This window comes from Ascaphus truei, chromosome 8 (genome assembly GCF_040206685.1).
Source record: "Ascaphus truei isolate aAscTru1 chromosome 8, aAscTru1.hap1, whole genome shotgun sequence".
Taxonomy (NCBI): Eukaryota; Metazoa; Chordata; class Amphibia; order Anura; family Ascaphidae; genus Ascaphus; species Ascaphus truei.
In genome coordinates this window covers 11,991,566-12,019,015 of record NC_134490.1, presented here as the reverse complement: position 1 = coordinate 12,019,015, position 27,450 = coordinate 11,991,566, and the positions used below count along the sequence as shown (strand labels likewise).

Genomic DNA, 27,450 nt, shown 5'->3' with positions numbered 1-27,450 from the left:
CATGCTGTTGCTTTCTCAGTGGCAGTTCTACATAACTCTCGGTTTCAGCTCACAAGCCACGAGCAGGTACATTATTAAGCGCATTCACCCCACTGGGCAGCAGCTTTTAACAACAGCTTACTAGTAAGAAAATGTACAGTTACTGGTGATCTCTAGGCTGCTGGCGTAACCTCGTACACAGCTGGCTACAAACTGTTTTTTATAGCCAACGGTGAAAACATCTACAGCGACATCTGAAAACCCATCATTTTACTATTTCAATGCATTTTTGTAATGATTGTCAAACGGTTGAGATTATTACTGTTAGAGAAAAGAGTATTTAAAAAGGCACGAATTGAATGTAGTCATTAGTAGAGACGGTGAAATATTTGTACAGAATTGATAAACTGGGGAGTTCTGGGCTGTCTTATAAGTCGTGAAAAAGCAGACGTTGACAAAACAAACCACCAATAATCTTAGGAATAAAATGTCACCCTTGAGTTTAGGAATTTTTTTTGGTGATTATAAAAAGTCATTATTTTTGCAAAACTCGCTAATCGTGCAAATGTCCTTAAAATACGTGTTTTGCTGTTTAAAGGTTTAAAAAAAAACTTGAACATTTTGAGTTTAAACTGATTTGCAGAAATATTTGGTACACTTTGAGAGGAGACCAATGAGCTGGGGTGGGCACCATGGAGGGGGGGGATTTTCCATCCCTGCCCTATGAGGATGTAAAGACTCTGTACACTGTACAAATGTACTAGGATTATTGCTCCCGCTGCTGTGTTATGGTGAGATATGATATTCTGCGTTATCACTGCCATTGAATCCTGTAGAAACTCTGTGTTACTCTGCATTGTAACACGATATTCTGTGTTATCAGTAAGTAAAATAAAGCTCACTACATCTGTAATTTCATTTCTGAATAACTCGTGATCACCTACAACAAATCTTCTCTTCTCCAAGACCAATACAGCTACTAGGACCTTAAACTACACCAGCATTCGCAAACCAAATGTATTTGCTCATTTGCACGTGTGACGGTAGGGCTAGCTGGCATCACAAAACAGGGATGAAGCCCAGCTAGCTACCCCTAAATCTATGTATCTTGGCCATCTTTGTAAGGCTTATTTTGGCCAAATGTACTTTAAATATCTGGGGAAGAACAGGGAATGTGTAAATGTATTTCCATGTCTGTAAGAAAGTATTTCAAAGTCTGTATTTGTTATTCCCTGAAAATGCAATCCACAGTTTAGTGAACCAACATTTTTCTGTGATGTGATTTGGGAGTCAGCCCTGTAAAGTGTTAATTGGATTATGTGTACATTTGTTTAAAGGGGACTCTGATTTAATCAAGGATGGGGATGGGTTCTTAGCATGCCCCCTGGCTGTTGTGGCACCAACCTAATCCATGCTCTGATTGTCCATAAGCCCTCTCCAATGCAATGAATAGTCACAGGGAGCTAGATAAGGTGTGCTGCTGATCAGAGAATCAGATCTACCTTCAGAGACCATCTGAGAGCAAGAGAGGCTAACAGAGACAGAGAGACACTCTGGGAAGGAGTGTGGAGATTCCCTCAGAGGACTATCTGAGAGAGACAATCTGGGAATGAGTGTGGAGACTCCCTCAGAGGACTATCTGAGAGACAGAGAGATATTCTGTAAAGGAGTTTGGATCTTTACAGTGACCAGCTGGAGAGATATCTCAGAGGGGCTGCTGTGGGATCAGCACTCTGAGATCCTGGACGAGACGTAGACAGGGTAAGCCTTCTTGAAGCTGGCCCCTGCACCCAACAAGGCTAGAGTCTATTCCCCAGGCCCCCAGTTGGTATTGTATCTTGTGTTGTACATCTTTGTTTTGTCTGCTGGCATACCAGAATAAACCCAATTTTATTCAACAACTTTGTCCTGTCTGATGCTAGTGATCCCGGTAGTTTCGGTGTAAAAGTACTAGTCTCCCGTGACAGCACGTATGCCCAGATTTGTACTGTATGTATCCAATGGTCAAAAAAAGCATATTTAGCATAGAAGAGCAAACTGCAAAAGGGTGTATGAGGTGTGTGGACAGGATCAAGTATTATTAATATGGGGGGTGGGGTTTCAAGTTACTCATGCATTTACTGAGCCTAAGGATTTATTTTTAGCTAATTTATTTTATCATGTTTCTGTGAATATCAGTGCCAACGTTAGATCACTGCGTGGGCACGCAGTCAGAAAAGGAATCAGGAATTAGCAAACCATTTATTGGCTTGGATAGATTAAGCTTTTCTCTTACTTACCCATTATAGAAATGCCGGCCTACTGCATACTTATTCTCACCGATGTTTAAGAGAGAAGAGTGCCCTTGAAGGAGGGGGCTTGTGGATGTTGAGTTTTGTTTAGACTGACTGCTGGACTGTATATACAGGCAGATAACAAACTGCGGAAGCCAGGGGCCTCGGAACCCAGGACTGGAATAACTACTCCTGGCACAATACATTTGGGTTTTAGCTTTAAGGGAAAGATTTGTGGTCTCTCAAAAAATAAAATCTCCCCTGTAATGTCAAACTATCCAGAGCTTTTCTGATTTGAACCTCAAAAGTATAGCAACAAATACTATGAAATAAACAATACATATTTGACTGAGCCACCTGTGCTGAAGCAGGGATATCCTGAATACCTGACTTGTTGGTAGCTCTTGAGGACTGGAGTTGGCTACCTCTGCTTCAGTAGCTGTTTATTGGCTCAATACCCAACAGATTAAAGAATGATTTGGCTTTGATCAGCAAGAAGCAGCATGAACCATTTTAATAAACCTTACATGAATATTTTATATCAATATTGTTTGTTAGAAAAAAATGTTTCATACATAGACACAACAAAAGATAATTAACTGAATGTATGCACCGTTATGTTATACCGTTTTCTGACCAGCTAAATACATGAAACTTCTCACGGAAATAAACGCCAATATATTTTCACCATTTTTTGCGAATTCCTTTGGCATTTTATCTTTTCACGAAAGTTCACATCGCTCAGAATTTCGCCAAACGTTTGCATTTCGACAGAAGTTTGCCACTTTTTTCCAGACTTTAGCGAACATTGCATCATATGTCAGTGTATTAAGCGCCACGTGACTTTGCACATTGAAATAATTGAATTTTAATGCTAGGTGTATTTATTTTTGGGAAGTATGATGTTTTTGGTGACATTTTTCGTGGCTATAAAAAAGAGGCACATTTTGTCTGAATAGCAACCTTCAGCAAACAATGTGCACTTTTCTAATTACAGAAATGTCAAATCTTACAACTTAATATTTTTGAGTTTAAGATGTTTTTCCTTTTCTTTTGCTTATCTTACAGATCTTTTGGAACATTAAATACACTGTCTGCCCTTGTGATCAGCCAGATTATACAGTGTTATACTGTACAGGATCCGGCTCAGGACCTCTGTGCGTGACACTTCCACCCATTACTGAAAGCTAAAGAATTGAAAATCTGGTGTGAGATTATGGAAGTGTTTGAGCTATTGCAGACACTAAAATGTCTTTTTAATATAAAAGGTCAAAGAGAGGATAGTGTGGAAGTTCTACCTGGTGATAATTATCCATGATATCGCAGGATGTCATTCAAGGACGAAATTCCCTTCATCTTCATTAGTCTTGTGACACAATTTAAGCATCCCAACTCCTCCCAACACTGCAGCTATTAATATTTATTTTAATGTTGCCAACAACACTGCCAAGATAGAAACTTGTGTCCTTATTTATGATGCAGTTAGGCTGCTTCCCCATGCTGGAGAAGATTTTGGTCCCATTTATTTCCAGCACTGGAAAGCAGTTTCACAATATTGAATTAAGGCCTCTCCAGCGTAAGAAAATGAAACGATTGGGAAGGCCACCAACATACTCATGGGATACCCTATTTATTCTATGGCAGCGGTGACCAGCTCCAGTCCTCAAGGGCCACCAACAGGTCAGGTTTTAAGGATATTCCTGCTTCAGTACAGGTGGCTCAATCAGTGGCTCATTCTGACTGAGCCACCTGTGCTGAAGCAGGGATATCCTTAAACCCTGACCTGTTGGTGGCCCTTGAAGACTGGAGTTGGTCACCCCTATTGTAAGGACTGAAGCCACTTGGTAACATTCAGACAGGTAGCACTAGTGTTAATCCCTCCGGGGTAGGAGAGCCCATGGACAATGGCTTTTTGAACTACTGAAGTACTTTTAGGAAGATAATATCACTTCTGTGCCCTTCCTGCACTGACAGGGTTACCACGTCTGCCCCGTCCCTGACTTTAGTAAATAGCCCCTTTGCCAACAATACGCTTCAAACCCTAGGTGGCGCTGGTCTGCATGGGGGCTGTTTAGCCGAGACGTGAGGTGCACATCTTTCTCCGGTCCATAACAAACTAGGTCCTGTGGGAGCATGCAGCCCCACCGTCCCAAACATGGACCCTGCATTAAATCCTTCACTGCCAGAGGAGCCAGAATCAGAGGGTAAGTTACAGGCATGTTAAATGAATGCGCAGCAAAGAAGGATATTAAAAAAAACACGCAATAAATACTAATCGCATTCATATAATTATTCACACATCTTGGACTGCAAAGTTATTTGTGAGTTAGTTTATGCTTACAACCATCTCTGCCTCTTTGACAAGGTTTCATTCCAATTCCACTACATTCACCCGGATTACAGATAGTTGACTTGATAGTTTTCAATAGTGCCACCACCCTTTTACATCACACAATCAACCTCCTACATTATCTCTTCCCGTGGGGCTCAATAAGATTGAGATCGTGCAATTCAGACAGTAGTCATCTATAAATTGAGAGCAATTTCCAAACTCTGAAATGATCTGCCCAGCTTGCTTTAGGCCTAACCGCATAATGATCAATCTGCCAAACCCTGGGACACGACTACAGTCATCTAGATGCATGAGAAACAAATATGTTGGTCCATATCTAACAGAATGGACCACAAACGGTCTTCCAGAACTAGAATGTGTCTTATGGAATAGCACCACTTAGTAAATATGGGCCACAATGTTATTGCTGTTTCAGTATAGAGATGTAAGCCCTCCCGTTATTACTGCATGGATGGGTTGAAACAAGCTCTTGATTCGGATCTGTAGAAAAGAAGATCAGGGCTGCGTTTAGGGGGAATCATGACATCATTTATTTTCATCCTATATAACGTGTGTGTGTGTGTGTGTGTGTGTGTGTGTGTGTGTGTGTGTGTGTGTGTGTGTGTGTGTGTGTGTGTGTGTGTTATATATATTCCTACTAATAGAAAGTATAAATTATGAAATGTACAGCCTTTAATGCATTACCACTCAGCAACCCCACTCTGCTAACCCACTGCCACTTTGCAACCCCACTCTGCTAACCCCACTGCCACTCTGCAACCCCACTCTGCTAACCCCACTACCACTCAGAAACCCCACTCTGCTAACCCCACTGCCACTCAGAAACACCACTCTGCTAACCGCACTGCCACTCTGCTAACCCCACTGCCACTCTGCTAACCCCACTACCACTCAGAAACACCACTCTGCTAACCCCACTGCCACTCTGCTAACCCCACTGCCACTCAGCAACCTCACCCTGCTGGCACCACTGTCACTCTGCAAACCCACTGCCACTCTGCTAACCCCACTGCCACTCAGCAACCCACTCTGCTAACCCCACTGCCACTCAGCAACCCCACTCTGCTACTCATCAATCCTACTCTGCTAACCGCACTGCACTCAGAAATCCCACTCTGCTAACACCACTGCGACTCTGCAACCCCAATGCCACTCAGCAACCCAACTGCCACTCTGCAACCCCACTCTGCTAACCCCACTACCACTCAGCAACCTCACTCTCACTCAGCAACCCCACTCTGCTAACCCCACTGCCACTCAAAGGGTTAACTCCCAAATTGTCTGAATTCATTCAATTCTTTCAGTACTGGAGTTACATTGCAAGCCCCTGCAGTTCTCTGGGAGTTAGTACTACCAATGGATGCTAATTGGTTCTTTCTATCCTTTAGTAGTTTACACAAAATGACAAATGTTTTTTTTCTGGTGTAGCATTGACATTGAATGTGACTTTGCCCATAGACTTTAAGAGACTCAGTTAGACTGTGCCAAAGAGCTTACAATCTAATAGTTTACACATGTATTATACATTGATACATTCACTTTATTTTTACTGCTGGTATTCAATCCCTCAGCACATCCATCACGGAAGGGGTTAATGCTTGTACAGTCCAGGAACCCGTCTATTTGGCAGTGCTGCACTAAATGCAGCATTTTAAGAAGTGACCTTGAACCACTCCACACTACCTTTTGAGCAAAAACGGCTTAGCAAGCACTCCCTGCCTTTTCTTCTCCACACTTTGAAACAATGAGGGATCTTTCCGTGATTTATCATTTTCTATTTCCTCAATGCACAAGTTTCCAATAACTAGGCACAAAAAGATCATCAATTTTATTGCCTCGGTAATTCATGATTGCATATACTGCACTAAACGTGCCACAGCCACACAAAACAGAAAGCACGGGGCCACGGTTGTCAAAACAGTTTAACCCTTTTGAGTGACAATAAAAAACTGACAGATGAGTGGCACAGAAGCAGAGCAATCAATCTAAGCAGTGGGTAGCAAATGCAGGATCATCATTTTTCACGTGGAACTGTCTCTCCTTGTAGCACAGCGCCCACCTTCGGCTGAACACAAGTTTGACGCACAGGAGCTCATCCAAGGGAAGGGGAAATAGTATCTTACAATGCATGCTGTGTAAGTCCTACTCCATGCTCCTTCCTTACTTGTATGTTCTGCTCCTTTCAGCTTGGTTTTGCAGCTGTGTAGACCCCCATCAATTGTACTGATCAGATCCACATGAAAGGATACTTTATATATGAACCCAAATTAGGTCACCCAGTAAACAGACATAAAAAGCAATTAAAGACTGTGTTCTAAAGATGAGATGTTTTGATTATAACACTGTGGAGAATACCGACGAGCCAAAGATGGTGCCTGTCTGCATTTTACATCGGTTTTCAGCTTATCCTTCGAAAATATATAATTAAATAATAATCTTTATTTTTCGACCTAAAGTTTTTCACCTTAGTAACTGGCTGGTTATGTCAAGCACCATTTCAAGACATTAAATATAGATTTTTTTTTATTCAATGTGCATAAAATACACTTGAAAGATTATTAGTGAAAAAAACACTAGCTTTTGCCCCTAAAATGACACTTTTAGGGGTCAGGGCGTAGTAGAGCGAAATGATCCTATTTCTGGGATTATCTGTGTCACAATACAGTACGTCACCTGCAATCCACTAGTCATTTCAGAGCCAATCCCTAAGGGGGTCACTGGTAAGAATGGATGTGCTTACCTTCCTGAACTGCTTGGAAAGGGTTGTTGGCTTCTATGGACTTGATGGAATATGTGATTTTTTCGCTTTGTAATATGTCGTCATTGAGACTCAAATCTGATACAGCCAGCTGAAAAACTTCATCGTCCTTGGCTGCATTGTCTTCAAATATTGCACCTGTTGTAAAGAGACCATCAATGTCCCAGTATATAACAGCAAAAAAAAACATATGTGCAGCCTGGGGAAGCCCTCCCTAGTGGGTGGATGGCCTCCATAATCTTAGCTAGGTGATGCCATGTTTTCTTCTACAGTTCTGGTCCTGCTACAGCTTTGCACTGTCATGGGCAATTCATGACCTTTCTGCACTATTCTACCAGGGACAGCTGCATTACAATCAACTAATAAATAATAAGTCACATCACGTGCTTTCTACTTTGAGAACTGGTCATTACATCGCATGCAATTCCTAGGCTATGAGTATTACTTTTAGTCGTTTCTTCAAACTATCTGTACATTGCAAATGACCCTAAATTCCATGGACACGTTGATTCAGTCCTATTTGTATAGATCTAATCCCATTGCTGAATGGGTTGCTCTGCAGTAAACTGCACTGGGAATTAGAGGAGCAAAGTCATGATCTGTTTGACTATATAATCAGAATTATCTCATCTTATTCATTTGAAATTATTTGTAAAAAAAAAAAATTATAATGATACATCTCCATGTTATGATTACCATGTGTGATAGCACAGGATAATCAGTCTGAAAACACCATGGAATACATCTGCGTTTATACTGTATGTAAATACTGTACTCAGATGTATTTGGTTTCTTGTTCGTGCAATTAACAAAGGAAACAACTAATATCAGTTTTATAAAATACACTATGCAGACCATTTCACTTTATTAAACGTTTCCTGATCTCTCCTTAGGGACAGACATTGTATTGAAGTGTGGTCTCATATCTGCCATCGATATAAGATTGCTTATTCACTCTACATCAGTAACTCATACAGGATGGAGGAGAGACAGGAATAGACAGAAGGAAATTGACTGGGTGGTTGGTTTTAATGACCACCTGGCTTCAGATATCCAGACACAGGCTTAGCTAGTCCTGATTTTACAGCTCCCAATATCCAATGGGCAGCTTCCCTATGGAGACACATAGTACACACAGTACGTGTGTAGCCTGTCTCTGAAAACCTGAAGCCCAGTGGTCAATGTCATCATAATTTCATATGGATATAGCAAATGTTACCTGGGGAGGATCACACATTTCTGCTTAAAGAACACTTCCAGTATGTGGTCATAATATTACTGCTACAAGACTAGGGGGACAGTGGAGAGAAGATCAAAAAGAGACATCTTGTTGGCAAAGTTGCAGTGCTATTTATCTGGGCATCCCTGAGCAAGGGTGATTTGTGCCTACTCTTTTCTTCTAAATATATGTGAACATCCTGGGTTTGCACAGTGTTACAATTAAGAAAAAAAAAACACTGCAATAAATGGAGGTATAATACTGGGGGGGACCTTATTACCTTAACTACATCGCGTTTTATCTGAGCTACTGTATCCTGCTTTTCAAGCAGAGCGGCCAAAGTTGCCCCAGTCTTATTTAATAGATCCGCAATGCTGTCTGCTTTGGCTGGCTCGCTAAACCTATTTGTGTTTTAAAGATAGGGAATGTCTAGTGAAGTGTCCCAACCACCAACCCTCTCACATTCGCCATCACAACCACATATCTCACACACACACACACACACACACACACACACACACACACACACACACACACACACACACACACACACACACACACACACACACACACACACACACACACACACACAGCTCCTTTTAGCCATTTCCATAAACACAACACATGTCCTTATCTCTCCCTGTTTAGGTCCCCAGATTAGGTACTTAGGTACTGTATGCCATCTGCTTTATCTTGTATCAGTATTACCTTGTTACCTTCACTCTCTCAATCGTCTAAGGCTAGGCTAAGCTGCTTTGTATCTCAGCAGATCTTGTCGCTGGCTATATCCATCTTTGGCCAGATATAAATCTGCTTGGCGTTTTATCTTTCCTATTAAGATGCTGTTTCAATCACTGTCCCTTGAACATCCCTCATTCTATACATGGGAAGCAACAACAATATACTCGAACTATATAGCCCTTGTCACACAGTGTATCATTCCTTTCAGCAATTAATACAAGGCAGAGCAGTGTGTATTTCTGCTTCCAATATCTCAGCCCTTTCATGCACCTCCAGCACGCCATGCAGATGCAGAAAAGTTAGCACTGCTTCAATGTGCCTATTTCAGCTTCCAATTCTGCATGCTGCCTTTGTCATTTCAGTCTCTCCAGGTTTACAGCAGTGCTTGTGTTTTTTTCTCCTACAGTGACTGCTATCTCCTACCGTGAGTATTTTAAATCAGATCTTGTTTTCAATAGCAACTGTGCATTGAATTCCTCCTGGCCCCTTCCCACCAAACCTAATCCCTACTTTAAAAAAAAAAATCCTACTGCTATCCAACTCTATCCGGGGTGCTATTGTGTAAGTTTCATTCTCCCATGCAAGCAAACAAGTTTACAGCCACATCACAAGCACAACCCATTAAACCAGTAAGCAAAGCAAACCCCATTAAATTAGTAGGCAAACATTGACATGTATTCTTGCTAGGGTACATGCATGTGCCATCAGGAACATAATGAGCTATTTCTCGTATAACTTTCCATTACACAAATGGTTGCAGTACTGTATATCTTAGCAGGGGTTTTATTGCAGCCCTTTAGTGATTTTAAGGAGACACATCCCCTAAACTCCCCATTTTTTTTTAATCTCCTGGTGATCATTATTATTCCACATTATCCCTTTCTTACCAATGTGGATGATGGAGTCCGCCCGCACAGAAACGCACTGAAATATCCAGGGGAAAAGACAGAGCATCAACACTTCCATTTCCAGCCTTGCACACAGCACATCAGCTCGGATTTGTTGGTGGTACAGAAGGAATAAAAGATGAAAATGCTCTCCACAAAAAGGCAAAATGTGTAGAAAAATAAGACGGGAAATGCAAGGTATATCCTGATTTTTTTGTAATATATATATATATAGTTGTTGCTTAGACAGGGATAGGCATAGACTTCCAGCTCTCTCCAGCACTATGTGTGTCTGAGACCCAACAAACAGAAAACTGCGGAGCAAACCCCCCTCCCCTCTCCTTCTCTCTTACCACGTGATTGCAGAGACTCACCACTCAATATAGTCTTGGTGAAAACACTGAGAGATGGAGAGATGAGCGCAGATGGGGAACAGTGGAGTTCAGTTTCACAAGAACCTCTTACAATAAGGAAGAAAAGGGGAAGAGGTGGCTCCAAGCTCCAGGGGAACCACTAACTATACTTATAGACTAGAAAGAGATGGGAAGCTCATGTGAGACTGGGGGTGGGTAGCTGATAGGTTAGGGTGGTGAATCAGGGAGAGGGTCCAAAGGAAGCAGTGAGTGGATATAGAGATAATACTAAAAGAAAGGGTAGAAATGAGTATGGAGCAATTTAATGGAAGGAGAGGGAGGGATGGACAGTACAAACTCGCAGTCCCCAGTGTCTGCATGGATTTGATGTGGTGACTTGTTTGTCAAAACACACAGCAGTGATCTTAACCAATGTGCATGAAAGAAACCTAGTGATGTTCTGTAAAACTCTACCAGAATCAAATAAATCGAGAAAACCTAGAAGACTCAGTCTTGGGGTTTGCACTTCAAGTCCTGGTTGTGAGTGACCAGAGCTCAGAGGAGGTTAAAGCAGCCTGGTGAAGGAGACTCAAGTTTCTTGCAGAACAAGTCAACAATTTGATGGTCTACATACATTTGGATTACCCCAACTGGCGGAATTATATCGTTCCAAAGGAAAGTACTGCTCCAAACGTTTGTGTTCTGGAAATTGTCCCATGCCAAACTGTATGTATCTTGCTTCCTACAATAGAAAATATCTATTGGACTATGGAGCAGGGAGCAGGAGGAAAAGGTAAGGGGTTAAATCCCTGCTTGAATTACATGGACTGACAGTTGGGAAAAGGACAACCGGATTTGAGTAGGGTTGCGATGCAGAGGTTTCATCATCATCAAGGAGATCAGAGCTCTTGTTCGGAATTCTGGATGTTGCAGCCGACAGACTTTTGGAGAACTATCTTTCCCATGTTTGTGCATATATATAATTATCTGGGTGATCTTTATACTCGTGTCTCTAAATGGCAAAGTGATGCATATTCAGCTGGAGCTGCTATAGTAAATGTCACAACTGCAAATCTGCATTGAAATCTAATTTATACTTTAACATGAGCATGTTGTTGCTCAGAAAACTAATTCTTTCATTAGAACAAACGCCTCAGTGATTGCAGAGCCATTCAAACGTGAGAGGCGTTTAAATCTGCTCCATCTCTTGGAATCCTAGCTCATTGAAGCTCAATTAAAAACGCATGCCACAAAACTAGGGAGTGTTCAAGATAGTGGCTGAAGTCGTGGAATCTTTGGTCTTTTTTCACAGATTAAATGAATGATGCAGGAATGCAGGATGGAAGAGAGGGTGGATCCGTTTTCTGAGATGTAAAAACATTGGTGTATCTTTATCTCTAGAAAGATCGGTGGTATTTTTGTTTATATTCATCAATTTTTAAATATTTGCTAAATGTTATGAACTGGATTACTGGTTCTGCCCATTTCAATACAAGCTGCCAATCAGCTCAAGTAATTGCAAGGATACGTGTGACTCTAATGCTGTCTCACAGCATCAACAGCAAAGACAGTAATTAATGCTTCATAATCAACATCCAGCTATGATACCCCTCATTAGTAAAATGACAACAGGCAGTTTGTGCTTGGGAAAGGCACATGGGAACCGAAAAAAATTCTACCTCTTTAAAATAAACCATTTACCTACCACTTTCATTTGCATCCTTTGGTTTCATACATGTAACGCCCCAGTAATCAATGAAGAAAGCCTACAGAATCTAGTTAATATTTCATTCAATAGAAATACCTGATGTTGAGGATCCTTTATAAAGGCACATTGTGTGTTCTCTTACCCAAATAAAGTTTATGGGATCCATACATGCTTGATGATTAATAATGATTCATATTGATTATGGGGTGTAGAGACAATGCCTCCCCCAATTATCTAACCCCTTCACTGACAGACGGGCTTGAAACGTGTTGAGCTGCAGTGCATTGCTGTCCCTTGTGGCAACGAAGGGTTAAGCCTGTCCAGTGCCTGAGGGGATGTAATGCACTGCAGGCTTATCAGGTGATAAAGTTTGCAAGGACACGATGTGCATGTAACATACATTACTTCTTTATGTAATGCAACATCAAACATCTGGATACAACTGAAATCATTATGTTGTGAAGGTAAAAAATATACACACATTTGGGCTTATTTTAATGATGTAACTGCTGTATATAAAATGTTAGGTGTATAATTCATTGCAATGGTTAATATGTGTCTTTAATTAATTTTAAACGTCATTGTAATAAAATAATGCGTAATTTCTGTTATGTTGCTGTTGTATCCCTCTGTGTAACACACATACTCTTAAATTGTTTAATCCTGTCAGATACTAATATGTGGAGTGAATAAATCCTTTGTCTGAATGTAGGGGTCTCATTTTCATTCATTCACATTGACAGAAAGAGAACAATCAAAAATTGCATTTCAGCTGGGACCCATTGCTCTGCGAATAACAAGAAAGGTAAAACATATAAAAGGGAACTTTATATTAGAAAAAATATATATATTTTAAGAAATATTTTTTTCTCTATTGTATTCATTTAAAAGCATTGAAGTTGCCTCAATACAACACTTGATTGGGGACCACATTTAGGATAACTGCCTCCATCATGATTCCCTGTCTACAAACAAAAACATCTCATTTTAGCATTGATGGTCCTTTTCATGCACATCATTTGTTAAAGGGCACTAACAGCACAAAAGGGTGACCACCCACTGTCAATCGACATCTAATGTGACAAATTTCTTCTGCTTAGATAACAGCAGCCTAAATACATTATAGGACTTCCTAATGCCTCCTAACCCTATCCAAACATCTAAACTCAACTGCTGCTTATGGCCCGTAATTTAGTGCGCGCGCACCTGTGCGAACGCTCGTGCACGTGACGCACACTTTTTGTGTGTACGGTCCATGCTGCTGTGAGCGACAGGCTTGGAAGGGTAATGTGTGTGTCGCTGGGTAGCTGTCTCTGTGTGTGTTTGTCACTGAGAAGCAGTCACTGTGTGTATGTGTGTGCGTCACTGGGTAACTGTGTGTGTCACTTTGAAGTGGTCTGTCTGTGTGTATGTCACTGGGGAAGCTGTGTATGTATATGTGTGTGTGTATATTATATAATATTTAAAACATTTAAAAAAAAGACACGTTGGGAGAATAAATTATTTATTAACATTGTGCAACTTTGATTAATATATATATATATATACACACACATACATACATACACACACATTACAGTCTCAGCGGTAGCGCTACAAAAACATTCTTAACAGAGTCTTCCCGATCGTCCGGTTCTACGTTCACTGCCGTGCGCGCACGGCCCTGGTATTGGATGGCTGGCTATCCACAGCAAACTATAAGTGCCGCACGCACACGGCGGAGCAAGCGCGCCCACTACTGTATATTACGGGCCTATTATTTGGGGCTGAAGAACAGCAGGGACAGGCCGCACCACCCTGAGAATGTCCTACAGATTTTGGATACAAAACTTCTATTTCCTGTGTCCATATTAAAGAGAGACTAGTGAGGCCTATGTTATTAAAGCTACATTATCTAAAAATGATACATCACTAAGTACGCTTGTTCTCCATTTGTTAATGTGGGATTTCTTTATAGTAGAATTTTAAATATTCTCTTGCATGTCTTTGCAGCAGGTAGTAAAATCACAACTAGCAGCAAAAATGACCTCAAACCTCTAAAAACATCAAAATGTATAGATTAAACCTCATAAAACAGTAAGAAACAGTTAACTGAAAAACACCAGTCACATTCCATCGATTAAAATAAAATATTGTTGGATGTTCGTATCCTTATTGAGGGATTCTCCTTTCCTTTGCTCATGTTGTGTTATTGAAGGATCGGCTCAGTGAGTAAAGACTCTGGCACTGAGTTTGAAGCCGGGGAACCTGGTTCAATTCCCAGTGTCGGCTCCTTGTGACCTTGGGCAAGTCACTTTATCTCTGTGTGCATCAGGCACCAAAAGCATAGATTGTAAACTCTCTGGGGCAGGGACGGTGTCTGCAAAATGTCTCTGTAAAGTGCTACGTAAAACTAGCAGTGCTATACAAGAACATGCTATTATTATTATTATTATTATTATATGAAACTTGTCATCACGGGTACAACAAAATAAATGGTAAATAATACAGAATTCTCTGTGGTATTAAAACATTTCCCAAAACCTGCTGAAATAAGGAGTTGTTTGCTGCTATTCCATACAGAGTGCCTTACAATTATATATCAGAGACATTCATACCATTGAAATAGGTGGAATTCTGCTATCACATATTTGTAGCTCTTATCTACATAGCAGCTTTGAAAGACAAGAATCCATAAAGGAATAGCAATATAATTACCCTTTTAAAACTTGGGCAGCTGAAGGATATAAAAAATGAGATAAAAAGATATTCCCAAACTCATAGTGAGCATGAGGAAGGAACCATACGTATAATCTTGTTTATTTAACATCCACTGCTTTCCCACCACATACTGCCTCTCCCAGATGTAGTACAGACTGTTTTAATATTGCTCCGTTATCATTAAATAGAGAGATGTTACGTTCTCCAGAACTGTTTTTTCTAGGTATGTTGCATTTGCAAACACACCAGCCACGCACAGTTTGAAGGAATTGAGCAAAAACCTTGTTTACAGAGAAAAGGAATATGAGTAGACATCAGAACGTAAAGGTGTTCAATGGTTCCATCTTCAATTATCAACTTAGCAACAACAAGGAGTCTCTCAGCTGAAGAATAATAACCTCTCAAAAACACCAGCGGCTTTTTCTTAGGTCCTATTGATAAATCAAAATGTGCTCATGTAGAAATGCCAGTAAGCCGTCCTTCAGACAATGGGTAGGGGTTTATTACAATGTGGTTATAGCACATACTGTAAACCAGGGATGTGATCTCCGGTCCTCAAGCCCCCCAAACAGGTCAGATTTTCAGGATCCCAGCTTCAGCACAGGTGGCTCAATCAGAGGCTCAATCGAAGATATTTGAAGATCTGTATTGTATCTGCCATCACAGTCTCCATGGGTAATGAATTCCACATTTTAACAGCCCTTACTTTCCCTTTGTTGCTGGTGAAATCTCCTTTCCTCCAACTTTAAGGGATGACCCTGTGTCATTTGTACTGCCCTTGAGATGAATAGTTCTTTTGAAAGCTTCTTGCATTGACCCTGAATATATTTGTCTACAGTTATCATATCCCCTCTTAGGCTCCTCTCTCCAATGTAACACAATCTAATTTAGCTAGTCTCTCCTCATGTCAGATTCTCCATCCCCTTTATTAATTTGGGGTCTCTTCACTTTTTCTAGTTCCAGAATGTATTTTATATGGAGTTGCGTCCCAAGTGGTTCTCCATACTCAAGGTGGCAACGTTCTGCTTACTTCCCTTCCATCCATACCCCGTTTAATGCAAGATACGATTTGACATTGCGGATATCATGAAAAAACAATCAAAACGTATTGTGTAGGGAATGATGATCACTGCCACCTCGATGCCAAAGTAAAGCTACAAGCGGTTTCTGTACAGTGTTGTTTGTTTCCATGGTTACCAATATATTTTCATTTTAAATATTGAATTTCTCAGAAACGGTTCAAGAAAATTGTCTAAAAATTTGGCACAAGTTGCAAAACAACACATTTAATGCTTTGTATTAAGAATCCGGTCGATAAGATGTACCGTTGAATAATTTTGTTTACCACTTAATAAAAAAACAAATAAATCATTCCAAGATGGGAGCTGCACTGATTTGGTTGAAACGTCTGGCAGATCTAAGTTAGGATGACAGAAAGGTGCCAACAACATTTCATTAGAATCGGTCAAGGCTTTTGGCCTGTGGAGAGAGAACAAACAAGCACACCAAAAGTGGCCACGAAGCCTAGTTGAAGCTTTCACTTCACTAACTCATCAAACACAAGTGCATGTCCTCTTAGTTACCTGCTTAAAACATGTTTCCATACACATTGGGAGGTTTTGTTATCCATTTTTATCATTCTTGAATACTTTACTGTTACAATCATAGAGAAAGTTTTATGTGCCATATTTTATCCTAAAACGATTGACTAGTAAAACATTCCATCTTTGACAACTCCCCTGATCTCTGCCATTTTGCAATAGTTGGAGGATTTTAAAGTTAACCTATTGAACCAGTAGCTAAAGCACTATTGCATCTTCAATTATAAACTGTTAGGCATCCATCGTCCTGGGTGGCGCTGAGCGGGCGGGCGTGCTCACGCTGGCCGCGATGAAACACATTGCGGCAATGTGTGTGGCCAGCACCTGCGCCCGCTCGGCGCTCAGAGCAAGCAAATTTCAATTTGCTGCTCGCAAGCGTGTCACGTGAGCGGTTCGCCCAATGAGGGTGAACCAGCTCTGTGACGTCATGGCCGCGCCCCCAGTCGAGCGCGCGCCTAGCCAGCCAGCGCGCCCGTTCCCTGCCTGGCCGAGGCCCTAGTGTACCCCTCAGAGTGAGGCGTTTGGACCTAGACCTGTAAAAATTAAACCATAATAAAGCTGTATAATATTGCAGTATTTTCACATCACATTAAATTGCCTGTTATCGGACCCGTGGCAGAGACAAATAGTGTAGATGCGTTCCAATTTTTCATTACTTTGCTGTTAGGATGATTCCAAAAATAGATTTTTAATACTAGTTTTCTATATATTTACACTAAAAATATACTTACTGGGTTTAATTCAAACTCCATTCTATCAAGAGAAGCAACATCAATTGCTTTAAGGAGCAATATAGAAAGAAAAAAAATCATATTTTGTACGGTTTATAATAAAAGAGCTATTATTGAAGGTAGGGCTATTAGCTTTTCAATGCAAGACAAAAAAAACCACCAGCATATACCAGGGAATATGCAATATTTGCACTTAAGCATTTGTCATCCGCAAAAGCAGTATTAGGAAAGATTTGGAATGAGAAAATTCAGTGCAGGAAAATTACACAATGAACTATATAATCAGTGTAGAAAAGTAAATGTTAGTTACAAATATAATCTCTCCCTCTTCTCTCTTCTCTCTCTCTCTGTGATATGTATTCTGCGTGTGGGCATAGTGCTTTATGAATGTTGTTATATAGGATAGCCCTATCATCTGAACAGTCCACAATTTGAGATGTAATTGCCAAAGGACATTAAGTGAAAAATAACTTGATTATAATTCAAGCATCCATGAGGTGTCTGTATTTATATGCTGCCACCATGACTTCAAAGCACTCATCACATTGCTTTGTATAAATATTATTTTCCCATACAGATACAAACCATTTAAAATAATTATATCCAAGCAGCAATTTTCTCATTGCATTTGGACAGTGGTAATGTCCCCGGCTGAAGATTTGACAACCCACTGCCTGTTGCTAGTAATCATTTATAAGTCCCTTTATCTTCCTCCTGGTTTAGCAACATATACTGCCCAGACATGACAGATAATAGTGTACCAAAGGGGTTCACAACTCCAATCCTCAAGTCCCCCCCCCCCACTCCCCTACCCCCGAACCGGTCAAATTTTAAGGATATCCCTGCTTCAGCACAGATGGCTCAATCAGCGGCTCCCTGCTTCTTCGACTGAGCCACTGATTAAGCCACCCGTGCTGAAGCTGGGATATCCTTAAAACCGAACCTGTTGGGGGGGGGGGGGAGGTATTGAGGCCTGGAGTTGAGAACCTCTGGGGCACGATATGATAATAGTATAGTTAAATGGCAATTTCCAAGTACAAGGTAAAACAATAAAACACAAGTAATCCTGAATAACCTTACTGTGTGTTCTGCTTTCCTAGCCAGTTATCCAAGGGAAGGATGTTTGGCCTGAACACCTTGCTTTCATTGCAATACGTTCCCGGAGCTGCTGATAGTAAAAAGGTTCGTCTAAGAGCAACTGGTTTAAAAAAAAAAAAAACATGTTATGCAGCTAAATAGGTCTTATTGCTTATTTATCTTCTCTACAAACGCTGCCACTACAGATTTTCCTGAGGCATTTTATAATCTGTAATAGAATCCTTTGTCCTCTGAAGGTACTTAATCAGGGGGGAGAAAATGTACCCTTTCTGAATATCAAAGTATTTGCACTATCAATACACAGTCTATTTCTGATGTGTGTAAAAAAATGAGCCTTAATTAATGTAGTCTGTTGGAGCATTGCTAAGTAAACCAGCAAGATTGGAAGTCAGATAGGTTAGAGATCAACCTGTAATATACCCATCAATACTCGCTTGGGTTTCATAGCAATTAATCCTCCTATTGATACCTGCAAAAACCTGTAATGAAATGATTGAATGTGCTTCCCGGGAATTACGACGTTCCCTTATCGCTGAAGTGATGCATTTGCTGAATAGGTATCCGTAGTAATCTTCGAAAAAATGAAATCTATTTATAAACAACTGTGTTTCCTATTGTTTCCCTAAAGATTTAGGCCCATATGTTATTCACAGCCCAACCAAGGGGGCCGTAAATTCCACCATGGCTTATCTATCTACTATCTATTTATTGATGGGCAGTGTTACCACACTAAACGCAAACATACCCATTAAAACTTCTTAAGTACATTTTGACCTACCTAGTCTGCCCTTTTCAATACCATGGATCTTACTTAATCTTAACTTCTTGTGCAGTAATTATGGAAACTGCAGTGTTCCACTATTCCTATTTCAAGCACACTACTATTCTTATATATATGATTCTGATAGGCCTAAGGTGGCAAAATTTGGGTGGCAAATTTTGGGGGCGGCACGTGCAATTGGCACCTGTCAGCCATTTGTGCGCATGCGCGATTGCACCGGTCACTCATGCGCAGCTGGTAAGCGCCGATTACACATGCGCAGGTCGCCTGCGCCAATCACACACGTGCGGCTGGCAACGGGACATCACATGGCATCACATTGCCATGGCAACGGAACAGCGCAGCGCTGGAGGAGGAGGGCGGCACCAGGTAAGTGCTTAAGGGCGCCATTTTTTTTTAAATCCGACACTGCTTCTAACTGTTGTTTTCAATTCTTGTAAAAAAAACTGAAATCATTCAAGCAATAAAAGAACAAAGACAACAAAATGGAAATAAAACATCATTAAAGAAGTAGCTAGTGTCAATTCGTGTCTATGTCACAGTGCCCAAGAAGAGCAGACCTGTGAGATTGTGAAAGATGTCTGCACACTTTAAGATCTTTGAAGAACTATTTTGTTGGTCCATTATATCTAGGGATGGGCGGAACTGTCAAAATCCATTCCCCAAATTTCCCGGGCTTTCCCTTTCAAAACCAGTTCCGCGGTGTAAAATCCGTCGACGGATTGTTCCAGTTTCAATCCGTGCAGATTAATCCAAAACCGCCATTGGGATACAATCCGGGTGGATTTTTAAGAATCTAACTTGCGGATTGCACAATCCGTAGCTGGGTTGTTAAATAAACCACACACGGATTACTAATCCGCCATGTGGATTGTCAGTGATAAAGAAAAAATCCAGAAAAGATGAATTGCCCTTTTTGAGACGGATCTGCAGAAATCCGTGGGCCAAAGGAACCGGCCGATCCAAATCCGATAAAAAAAGTTTGTCCATCTCTAAAAAAACGTATAACAACCGATCCCATAAAGCACGTTAAATTAGCTTCTCTTAATGTTTCACTCGTCCAGTGGTAAGTTGTTCTGTTTATCTGCTTTCCTTTCTTTGTCTTCTTCACAGGAATTTTACGTTTTAGCACTTTCTTACTGTGAAACTTTGCTGCCCATTCAGCAGATTGTCTCTCAACCTAACAAACAAACAACTTTACTTAATATAGCATTTTTCTCCCAATGGGACTCAACGCACTTCACAATGACAGTATAGTGCGCAGGACGCAGCACATAGAGTGCAGACACAGTCCCTGCCCAAAGGAGCTTTCATTCTATGTTTTTGGTGCCTAAGACACGGGGAGATAATGTGACTTACCCAAGCTCACAAGGAGCTGACAATGGGATTAGAACTAGGTTCCCCTGACTCAAACTCAGTGTTGTTAGTTACAGTCAGTGGGGGTCATGCACTAAGCAGTGAGAAGTGCTTTTCCGTGAGATAAAAAGCCATTATAGCATGATATTGCCTGCTGTGAGATTCACAAAACAGTGATAAGTCTTTTAAGTGAGATAAATGCCTTTATAGCGCGATACTGTCTGCTATAAGATTCACAAAGCAGTGATAAGTGCTTTTAAGTGCGAAAACATGCCATTATAGCACGATACTGCAGTGTTATCACTGCTTTGTGAATCTCACAACAGGCAGTATCATGCTATAAAGGCATGTATCTCACTTAAAAGCACTTATCACTGCTTTGTGCATAGCACCCAGAAAACCCACTTATCACTGCTTAGTGCATGACCCCCAGAGTCTTTACTCACTGAGCCACTCGGTCTCCATAGCATGTATATACAGATGTTTCTGCATTTCATCATCATCATCATCATCATCATCTTCATCATCATCATTTATTTATTTTTTAAGTAAATATAAGCCCCCACTTAAGAGGGCATCACAATTCTTTACATTCCGTTTAAGAACAACTACAATTAAATACAATTATTTGGCATTTAAGTCTCCAAAAAGATCAAACAGTTATTTAAGCGTTTAAAGGGATCAGTAAGCACATATTAGAGGGTCCACAAAATGGACAACATCCATATATTATTTGTGCACCTACTTAAACTGTGCATTATTATTAACAAGTTCATTTTCCTTTTCTGGCATTTTTTTTATAATTTGCAATTCCGTGTCATAGTACTTTTTTTTTTTAAATGTATCAATATAGAGATAATCATGAACTATATAGAGACTGCATTGTAAACATAACTAAACATTGATATCAATGATTGCTCTGAGTGTGACCATAATCACATACCATATATTTAAATGCCATCTGATGGCTCAATAATATAAATCCAATTGCTGTCGTATTGCTGGGGTACCGTTCCATCCTAGCAAATTGGTGATTATACATTTTCATATGGAACTGATGGCAGTCTACTAAAATTGATGGATATTAATGCTCTGATTCTCTTGTCTCTTCTGAAAAGTCATATATTATTTAGCAAACTGCTGTTTTCCATAGTCATAATCCATGCATATATAGTGATTTATATAATTGCCAACAGCATTTGTAGTGCAGATATTTATCAGAATTTTTAGCTACTAAGTAACTTCTGATTTAAGAGTCAGACCAGCCTGTGAAGGGATCTCTGCATATATCCTTAAATTGCATTATAATTATTTGATTGTCTTGCTGAGATTAAAACAGATTTAATTTGAGAATCCCAAACCAGACAAGTGTCCATCAGGAAATGTTCTCAAGAAAGGAAACTGGATATTGGCCAATACCAACGCAAAGCATAACCAAGGCGACACTGCAAGTGACAGTGCTTTATTGAAGGGGGTGAAACATTAAAGGTACTTTATATAGAGCCATTAGTAGCACAATATGTTATTTACGGATAAAAGGGAAGAGCAGTGAAATCAGCGCTAATGCAGTGGATATAAATAAGTGACACTATAAGTGACAAACATACAGTAAATACACTTTAAACTTAAAGTGGGGACTGCCTAGGCAAAAAAGTGTACACAAACCAATACAAACAGTAAAAAACAGAAAAACCGGCGCCTCCAAATGGAAAAAATAAAACTGACCAAATATAGTCCAAGGGTATATGGAATGGAGTCCCGAGGGGAATCTTCAGTGAAGTCTCATAGACAGACAAACAAACATAAAAAACAAAAACAAAAAAGACAAAAGAAAAAGATCATAGTGCAACTAACAAAACCAATATAAACAAACAAACAAACACTGAAAAGATTGGCAAAGAGATAATCACAAATTTAATGCAATTAAATAAAATATTTAGAAAACAACAGACACATGAATGTAGGGCTAAAGACACCAATAGGTTGAATCATCCGGTAGGCGTAAAATTAAAATCCTACTTACAGCAGAGCTGAAGGATATAAACCCATACAGCAACTGTCTTGGAGTCCAGACCAGAGCTTCTGCAAAGATGGAGCACAGCAGCACAGCTTCCAAGAGTCCACACTTCAAGGGCGACCACTATTGCCACTGACGCAGACCTTCCAGGTGGGTGAGGGGTACCTCAAGGAGGGACCAGGGCTACACGCTGATAGGGGAGTCACCGACACCAGAAGCACAAGCCCGCAGGTCGCGCGGTGTGTCGGTGACATCACACCACAGCGCGAGGGCAGGGGAAGCGCCCGAGAGAGCAGTGAGGCTCTGAGAGCTGAAGCAAAGTCAGGAAACAGCAGTGCACAGACGGGGGGGATGATACAAGTCCAAGCCAAAGTAAAAAACCACCCTACGCGTTTCGTGACGAAGTGACTGACGTCACGAAACGCGTAGGGTGGTTTTTTACTTTGTCACCGACACACCGCGCGACCTGCGGGCTTGTGCTTCTGGTGTCGGTGACTCCCCTATCAGCTCTGCTGTAAGTAGGATTATAATTTTACTCCTACCGGATGATTCAACGTATTGGTGTCTTTAGCCCTACATTCATGTGTCTGTTGTTTTCTAAATATTTTATTTAATTGCATTAAATTTGTGATTATCTCTTTGCCAATCTTTTCAGTGTTTGTTTGTTTATATTGGTTTTGTTAGTTGCACTATGATCTTTTTCTTGTGTCTTTTTTGTTTTTGTTTTTTATGTTTGTTTGTCTGTCTGTCTATGAGACTTCACTGAAGATTCCCCTCGGGACTCCATTCCATATACCCTTGGACTATATTTCGTCAGTTTTATTTTTTCCATTTGGAGGCGCTGTTTTTTCTGTTTTTTACAATATGTATTTTGCAATAGTCATAGCATTGATTGAGCTGATGACCTTTGACACCTGATGGCATAGGGCTGCCAAATCCTGCCAGACTGATCCTGCTGCTCTTTAATGATCTCTTTATCTTTATTGCAAGAGTCGCTCAAAAATAAAAATATGACAGCGTATTTTACTAGTACAACAATTGATGCATTGATTTAGCATACAGGCAGTCCTCGGTTATCCGACACAATGTGTTACTCAAAATGGCGTTGTAAAGCGAAACGTTGTAAAGCGAAACACGTTTTCCCATAGGAACACTGTTTAAATGAAAGGTTCCGTTCCGGAAGGCATTTTTAACACTAAAATACACCAAATATTTTATGCAGGCAATAAGATATGCAGCACACACATAAATGATATAGTGTATATACTGTATTATATATATATAATATAACATAATAAATAATATATTATATAATATAATATAATATAGTATAAAATTATATATATACGCTCCTACGACGCTTTGCAACGTTGTTTATGTGAATGTGTATATATATACACACATACACAACGTTGCAAAGCGTTGTAAGAGCGTTGGATAAGCCATTTTGGCGTTGTAAAAAGGAATATAGGTATACATTGCACAGCGTTGGATAAGCCATTCGTTGTAAAGTGAAGCGTTGTAAAACGAGGACTGACTGTACATGTAGTTCAGTCCCTCTGGGATTGTCATCACGGCAATTTTCAATTCTCTCTTAATAGTTATCGGGTAAAACTGTCAGAACTACATGTATGCTAAATAAACTTCAAATCAATAAAGTGATCACTTCTGATGCCATTGAGACCTTCCTCAGTATAATTATTATTATCATTCCCTCAACAATGGTTTGACTGAAAAATATATATTTATTTTTTTAGTGTAGACATATCAATCACACCAGAGCCTTCATCGTGGCTGCAAAACCATGATGAAGGTACCAGTGGGATCAAGCAGTGAGAACTATTTGTGTGTGTTAAGTGAATGCATTAATTCTTATACTAAGAGAAGACTGGCTGCACTGTGTATAAAGTTACTTTAACAGCACGTAAACTCGGGAAGTTCACTTAATAACAATTGCCATGTGCCAATAAATTGATTTCAGATCTTATTTGCTCTCATGGAGCAGTGCACCACCATATTTTGCTTTTTGCTCTATTTTTGTGAAGCTCAGATTGGCGGCGTCTTGTGAGTACTGAAATCTCCTTTCAATTACTTGGGACACAGAGTTGAGACAAATCATCCCCTCATTATAGAGAGTTCAAACAGAGTGTTCTAAAGCACAGTGAATTCAGGGGCTACGGACGGGTCGTCTGGTCCACGGGAACTACAGACTCCTATCCTCCCCCATTGATTATCAGCGCTCAACCTTTGCGCACACGTTTATATATCCAGATCATGAAGTTATTATACATTTGATGAACATTACACTCCGATCCCTAGTCTTATATGAATGTACTACGCACAGATTTTAACATACTATTGATGGTTGCTTTTCTTGATTTATAAGCGACATTGAATTTTGTATACCCTGCAACGACTCTGAAGCACTGATGCTGGACTGTTTGTTCTCTTTTTGCTCGTAATTTAGGAACTCTGTAAGTTCACGTTTTGTGACGTGAGTTATTGGTTCTTGTAGTATTGAAAAACATTGGTTAAATGAGCCTGTCTTCCCTGCGAGCCACTGAAAGATCCCTCTGGAGGATATATCACTATGTGCCCAGTTTTACACTGGAAAAAATATAACAGGCTATGTTGGAATTTGAGGAACCATGTGAATAACTAAAGGAGAAAAGACGGCTCAGGACTAAAGGGTTTGGGTAAATAGTTAATTAGGTGCTACGTACACTATTGAGCTATAAATAAGAACAGAACACCAAAAAGGGAAAGGAGCCTAAGAATCCCTCTAATAATGTGCACACAAAAATGTTGTAATAAATCAGAATATGCAAGTAGAATGGATGTAAATAAAACATAACATTTAATGACTTCATATAAAATAATTGTAGCGCTCTTTCCCCCACCCTATGGGAAATGTAGCGGCTACTGAGTGTGTGGTGCTTTACCTGTGGCTCACAGGAGGCCTGAACTTCTGCTGCTGGGAGCCCGGGGTGTACCTGATCCGTCTGGTGACAGCGCCTCCACCTGTGAGGGATCCTGACAGTGCCGGATAACCCCTTCACAGGACCCAATGCAATAAGATCAGACTCTTGTATTTAATAACAGTTTACTGAACACAGGTAAAACTATGTATATTACTAACCCACATACAATATAGGCCTCGCACAGCCATAGCCCCACCGTGCCCTCCAACCGTAGTGTCCACCCCTGATGGGATTTCCCCAAAGTACTGAGGTGCCCCAGGGCACCCAACCTCCCTTGTGTCCACAGGAGCCGACCCACCCAATGTGTGAGACAGCGCTGCCCACAGTAACTGACAGTGTTATAGTTGGTGCACATTGTGAGGTACCTGCCAAGGTGCTCCAGCACCCGGGTATGGGCAAAAAGCAAAAGGGATCCACTGATCCAGCGACATCGATGTCAGCAAAACCTCCGCGTGGGGTGAATTCTGGTAGGAGGGTCTCCCCTTTGATAGTCTATGATAGTGCGGTGGTGGTCCGGCCCTAGACCACAGTCCGCAAATCGCAGCGCGGCATCTTCAAATGGTACTATACACTAACTGTATACAGCTACAGGGGGAATGTCCCTAGCTAAAGGTTTCCCTGGGCAAGCAACAATCTGATTAGGTAAGTGGGACCTATCATGGACCTTAAAGGGTTAATCTGGTCTCGTCTGGGTGCCACTGACACACACCCTACCTTCCCTTTCTCTGTACTGGCTCCAACTGTCAGACACCCTAACTGCCAGAACCCTAACTGCCAGAACCCCAACTGCCAGAATTATAACTGCCATGCATCTCTCAGCCCTATTGGCTGCCTGGCAACATGTGGTCTGCAGCCCCTGAGGCTGCTGGGACTTGTAGTTCCCCTGCTGTGCTATACTCCTAATGACCGCCGCTTGCCCTTGCTACTGCGCATCCCACTGAACACTCCCCAACCTCCGCTGCTTATGGAAAGGTGAGGGGACAAACAGGGGACCAGGCTTTACTATGCAACTTTAAAAATGAAGTGTGGAGGAGGGAAGAGAGGGAGCGTAAACTCGATGACCCGATGAGGTAGTCAGGATTAAGCTATATTGAGATATCCTGGGGCTGCTTTCCCATTTTGTGTGTCTCATATAAATACATAGTGCGGTTCCAAAGGGCGGGGAATCAGTTTCAGGCGAGGAGAATCCAGCTTGTGCAGCCAACACAACACAGACAGACAAATTCCTCAAGATACAGGTCTCCTCTAGGACACAGGTGCGAAGCAGAGCTCTACTCACAAGTTCATAATGCAATTCTTCATTTATTCCAGGGGTGGGGAACGTCCGGCCCGCGGGCCGCATAAGGCCCGTAAAATGATTTGGTCCGGCCCCTGTGCGGCCTTGCCCGTTATATTTAAAAAAAAAAATAATAAAAAAAAATGGCAGCCATTCAGCATGCGCAGAGCAGAGGTCCCGCAGGGCAAGCAGAGTGTCCGGCCTGCTGCCTGTGAGCCCGCTCCCCCCCTCTTCCCATCTTGGGACTGAGGGCGGGGAAGCCCCAACCCAGCATCCCCCGCGCTGTGCTGACCTGCGCACTACCAGAGGACAGCCAGTGCGGGGTTTACAGTGAGCAGTGCGGCTCTGCACTCGGCTGTTAGCTGAACCCGAGAAGCCCAAACCACTGCAGGCTCTGCTGGAGGGGAGAGGAAGGGGGAGGAGAGGAGAGGAAGGGGGAGGAGAGGAAGGGGGAGGAGAAGAGAGGAAGGGGGAGGAGAGGAAGGGAGTGAAGGCAAACAAGCTGAGGAACTTCCTTCTGGGACAGCATGCTTTAGGTAGGAAGAGCTGTACTGTATCAATAGTATGTCTGGCCACACCTCCCTGTTTATGGGAGAGAATCTCAGGCTTAGCTAAATGTATGTATATATGTGTGTGTG

At 41.2% G+C, this 27,450-nt stretch overlaps 1 protein-coding gene and 1 long non-coding RNA gene across 4 annotated transcripts in view; both read right to left on the bottom strand.

Moving 5' to 3' along the window:
- GRID1 (glutamate ionotropic receptor delta type subunit 1) overlaps positions 1 to 10,532 on the bottom strand; it is a 661,414-nt gene extending 650,882 nt beyond the window's left edge. For both annotated transcript variants that reach the window (XM_075610565.1, XM_075610566.1), the window contains exons 1-2: positions 10,211 to 10,532; positions 7,346 to 7,501 (exon numbers count right to left, since the gene is read on the bottom strand). In XM_075610565.1, the coding sequence (XP_075466680.1) occupies positions 7,346 to 7,501; positions 10,211 to 10,289 (235 nt within the window). In that variant the 5' untranslated portion in view covers positions 10,290 to 10,532. The remainder of the gene's footprint in view (positions 1 to 7,345; positions 7,502 to 10,210) is intronic.
- Positions 10,533 to 15,114: 4,582 nt separating this feature from the next.
- LOC142500889 (uncharacterized) lies at positions 15,115 to 26,261 on the bottom strand. Of its 2 annotated transcripts, XR_012803335.1 has the most exons (4): positions 25,902 to 26,261; positions 25,498 to 25,608; positions 18,384 to 18,501; positions 15,115 to 16,388 (listed from the first exon to the last, which is right to left on the bottom strand). It is a non-coding gene; the product is annotated as an uncharacterized LOC142500889 (long non-coding RNA). The 2 variants fall into 2 exon arrangements; XR_012803336.1 differs by lacking the exon at positions 25,498 to 25,608.
- Between the last annotated feature and the right edge of the window lie 1,189 nt (positions 26,262 to 27,450).